The 4,734-nt window shown below is 41.6% G+C and overlaps 1 protein-coding gene across 1 annotated transcript; it reads right to left on the bottom strand.

The window, feature by feature from the left end:
- Positions 1–1,226: 1,226 nt before the first annotated feature.
- rps10 (ribosomal protein S10) lies at positions 1,227–4,182 on the bottom strand. Its single transcript, XM_083770669.1, has 6 exons — positions 4,024–4,182; positions 3,078–3,227; positions 2,590–2,764; positions 1,962–2,042; positions 1,576–1,631; positions 1,227–1,319 (listed from the first exon to the last, which is right to left on the bottom strand). Exons 2-6 carry the CDS (start codon positions 3,225–3,227, stop codon positions 1,272–1,274), a joined length of 510 nt encoding a protein of 169 aa, XP_083626795.1. The 5' UTR covers positions 4,024–4,182; the 3' UTR covers positions 1,227–1,271.
- Positions 4,183–4,734: the final 552 nt, after the last annotated feature.

Raw genomic sequence — 4,734 nt, 5'->3', positions numbered from 1 at the left:
TCCCTGGGTTCAACCAGTCTGTGCTTATAACCACTAACTGCTCCAAGTGGTGCCCAAAGCTCCTAAAAGTTAGTATAGGTAAATATATCCCAAAGGTTGGGGTCATTAGTTTACTCTCCAGGTGTGAAGGCTGTATTGGATGACATTGACTGCTTCATGCAGTGGATCGTTTGACCATATGCAAACTGCAGTCCAAGATGTCAAATACAATTAAGATGGAATAAACACAACATGGGGGGAGTGACATCATCGTACCTGAAAGTTACGCGGGAACGCCCACTGAGTGGCAAAAAACTACTTTCTGGCCTTGACAGCCCATTCATCCAAACAGAAAAGTCCTGTCTGATTGCATTAATCAATGTTAAACTCACCAACATTGAAGCTGTAAGAAAAGCTTGAATTATCCTCTATCTGCAAAGTTTGTTTCATAAAAATCCACCATAGAAACCTTATGAGCTACTTTCTGTCAAGAAATGCACTGCATTTGATTATTTATTTTTACACTTTATTTTAAGTGTCAGAGTTTGGAAGTGCTTGGTTTCAATAACATTTTGCTGCCTCCTGGATTATGACATATAGGGTGAGTTCGGAAATGCGCCCTGAACGCACTGGTGTGCTCTCGTCGTTCGTTTATTCAGTGCACTCGGTGCGTTGTCGTTCAAAAATCCAGTGCGCTGTGCACCAGGGTGTGACCGCACTGAGGGACCCTACCCTGAAGCTGGGGTTGTCCGGTGTGAATGCGTCACAGCTGTGGTCGTTCGTAAATAAGGCACACTGTGACGTCACCGCCCACCACACTCAACAAACTGACCACATTCCGGTGCGCATTTCCGAACACACGCTTAGAAACAGGTACCACCTGCAGGACGGTTGAGTGATTTCCAACGAGCGCTTCCAAACTCCAACACTCCATGCTGCTCAATGTTTTGCCACTCAGTCTAGATGAGTGGGGCATGTCCTGATGGGAAAATCATGCATGTGCATACTCTATATGCTTCTGTTGACCCCCTAACATGGGTCAACTTTAAGTTACCCAACTTTGAGGAGTTTATACAGCTTAAGTTACCATAGAAGTTTTTTAACATCTATTAACAGATGCTCAGTCATCGTGGTTTAGCAACTGGCAGTCCCTATGCTCACTGGTACAGAGATATGCCTTCATGTACAGTATAATGATCTCCCAATGTCATGGCTAGTGGTAAGTAAATAACCAATACAATGTCAGGCATGTTGTGTTTTGACATTTATTGTACAAATAAACAAATTGAAATTTACTGAGGCCTGTCCTGTCCTCCTCTGCCACGCCCAAAGCCACCCCTCTGTGGAAAGAAGAAAGAAATTGTCAAATTAAACAAATGGCTACAATTACATGCAAGACAGACTATAACAAGCCTATATTCAGTCAATTTACACCTAGAGGTAGTTTGTTTCAATAGAACAAAAATATACACAATTTCCACTCCCCAGGGAATGGAAATCCCTCCTTTCCATCTTCAAGATATCACACCATCAATGGTAAAAACATTTAATTAATTGATTACAGTTTTCCATTGAAATAATGCATGGTACACTTACGAACTGAAACTCAGTGGCGGCACCAGCTCCTGCCTCTGCTTTCTTGTCAGCACCAGCTGGAAGGCAAATGCATTATTGTAAGTGACAGATGCCAAAATAAAGCTACTCAACATTCACAAACACCATCATGCAGTCCACAAGCCAGCCAATTCACTATTCACACAGTGGCCATTTTGCCCTTAAGCCACACTTGGGCACCCCCACGGGGTGGCGTTTCTTCCCAACGCGCAAATATGACACAAGAGGAAAATGGACAGCGTGAATGTAGTTTGTGCCGTTTTTTCATGTGACATACATGGCCATTTATGTAATTTACAGTAGTAATTATACTATATAAACAACCCAGTGTAAAGGAATGACTGGTACTGTGTTAATGCTTTACTTACCAGGTGCAGCAGAGCGCCTGTATGAGTCTCTGTCAGCCTCTCCTCCACGGTTAAGGCGGGCAGGCCTCTCTCCCTCCATACCTAGAGAAAAATATAGTAAAAATCAGACATGAATAACTGTTACCTGGATAACCTGTAACTTGAGAAAGTCCAATGAAAAGTATGTTAGTGGTTACTGTAGTATCAGTTTTCAATTTCTTATTCAAAAGGCGGACAGAAGATCAGCTGGACAACAATGTGTTTGTTTTTTTTCACAGCAAGACACCCTTCCAAGTTAGCTTTTAGTGGTTATGACACCCAATGAGCAAAGTAGCCCCAAAATGCTATCATAAAAATAAAATCTTGCCCTATGCCCCAGTCTCTTTGAACAAAAGTCTGCAACTTAGAATATGAACCTTTATTTATATAGCACATTTACACAACCAAAGTTGACCAAAGTGCTTCACAGTAGACAAAAGTATAGAAACAATGTATTACAAAAACATGGTATAAGTGATTAGTGAAACATTACCATTCCTCTGTCGTATTGCCAGCATAGACATTAGTAGCTGGTCAAATAGCATGCATATAATTGATCTCAATCAAAATCTTTCCTTCCAACAGCCTGCATAACATTTAGAGAGCCTACCCTTGGGCCTGGGCCTTGCGGTCTCAGGGCGGATCTGGCGACGCAGGGTGGCAGGCACAATCTCAGGGGGGAGGTGGAGGAAGTCCCTCAGGTACTGGATGCCATCATTGGTGAGGTACCAATAGAAATGGCGCCAGGCAAACTGCTCCTTTACGTACCCACACGACTTCAAGGACTGCAAAGACACAAGCATGCCCAACATGAATTTACATACATACACATAAGACAAGCCTGCTTGCCATCTTGAAATAACTCAGTCTACAAGTACAAGCTTAAAAAAATAAAGATACAGCTTAGGTTCTAAATCTGACTTTAATCTGCAAGAGCAATTCAAATGTGGTTAGCAGTACAAATTATGTATACAAGCCTTTGGCCAACATATCAAAACAAACATTACTTTCTGTACAAAACATCACGTGGCAAGTGACATCAGTAATATGAGCAAAACAGCATGACCCATATAGCAATGAATCGACCCAATTTCTTACCAGCATTGCTTTCATTACATGAAGGTTGGGCACATTCTTGTCAGAAAGTTCTGGATGCTTGGCCAGGTGGACATCCTTCTTAGCCACCATGACCCCCTCCTTGAAGAGGAGCTCATAGATAGCAATGCGATTCTTCTTGGGCATCAGCATCTGTCAAAGGCAATGCGAGGACGTTACCCCAAATGACTTGACAGTTGACATACAGCCCCGGGAATGTATATCTAATCTCAACTAGACATATGGCCCCCAGGAATGTGTGTCTGAACTCGTTGCTTGCACAGCAGTGTACATATAACCTTAAACAACCCTAGTACACATACACACTACATTTCAACACATCCGGGTCCACTATCTATATTGTACAAACATCTAAACTAAAAGTATACATTTATTTTTTCATCATAATGCCATTTTGTAACATTGTCTACATTATCTAGGAACCGATAAAACACCATTTTAATCTCGTATCCCTGGCAATAGATCCATGGTGCATGGCTATATGATAAACAAAAAAAATGTTTCCCGGGGCTTATTAACGGGATGTGATGAGATATCTTCCATTGCGTTTTCGTGTTAGCTTCAGTAGCTAGCCAACCATTTCAGTGGTATTCCGCATAATACCAAGAGTTGTCAGATTACATTTACACGTCAATTGCGTTTTAATAGACAAGCTGAGGCCAAATAACACAGTTAGCCATTAGAATTTCCAATCATAGGCGGTGTTTGACAGAAGACAACAGCAGACTAGAAAAATGGCAGTGGTTTGATGATCATATTCGAGCAGAGTTTAATCGGTGAATTCTAACAATAAATTACAGTTTTGACGATAAATATGCTCGGGAATTTGTCGACGATATAGATTCCCATCACCAATCGACCATAAATGTTTTATAACCCATAAGATGTTTAAGATTAACATAGATGGAGAAGGCCGGCATTTTCTTACCTTTCCACTTGGTATGAGAACGGAGCCGGAAAAGGACTGAGTGTAGATCACCGGCTGGGTTTATTGTCGCTTCCTGTGTCCGCGGTATTATATCGCCCTCTCCTGGCACGGGGGTGAAGGGAGCGTATAATACGTCAAATTAAATAAATAAAAATAAAATACATTTTAAAGTTGTAATCGTGTTAGTATTTTTAGTTTGTTAGATTTAACACAATGTTCTAGTTGTTTTAGCTATCAGAGGCAGACTGCCACTGGCAGTTACACTGCCATGACCAAATCTGCCAAATGTAACTTTATCAATGATAAAGCCGAGGAAATCAAAAACAATCCTCGGGAACTCTGGAAGTTACTAAACAACCAACTAGGCTGTGGTCAGAAACTAAAAACCAGGTTTACTAACATAAACATCAAATCGAATAACACCCTCATCACTGACAAGCTTGATGTAGCCAACCACCTGAACATCTTCTTTACAAACATTGCAACAAAGCTGGTTAGCAAACTGCCCTCCCACTCTGGGCGTTTTGGTGTAGAGCACATCAAAGCCTTCTACAAAAACCTTGGTGTTTGTAAAGATGATTTCAAAATGGCAATGGTAACAACCGAGGAGGTACTTAAAAAACTGAGTGCCCTCCAACCCCACAAGGCCACTGGCCATGACAATATCCCCTCCAAATTTCTCAGAGACTCAGCCTTTTCCATAGCTCCAGT

This window comes from Protomyctophum parallelum (assembly GCF_964188405.1).
Source record: "Protomyctophum parallelum genome assembly, chromosome: 8".
Lineage (NCBI taxonomy): Eukaryota > Metazoa > Chordata > Actinopteri > Myctophiformes > Myctophidae > Protomyctophum > Protomyctophum parallelum.
Note: the sequence above shows the minus strand (reverse complement) of the source record. Positions and strands in the feature narration are given on the sequence as shown.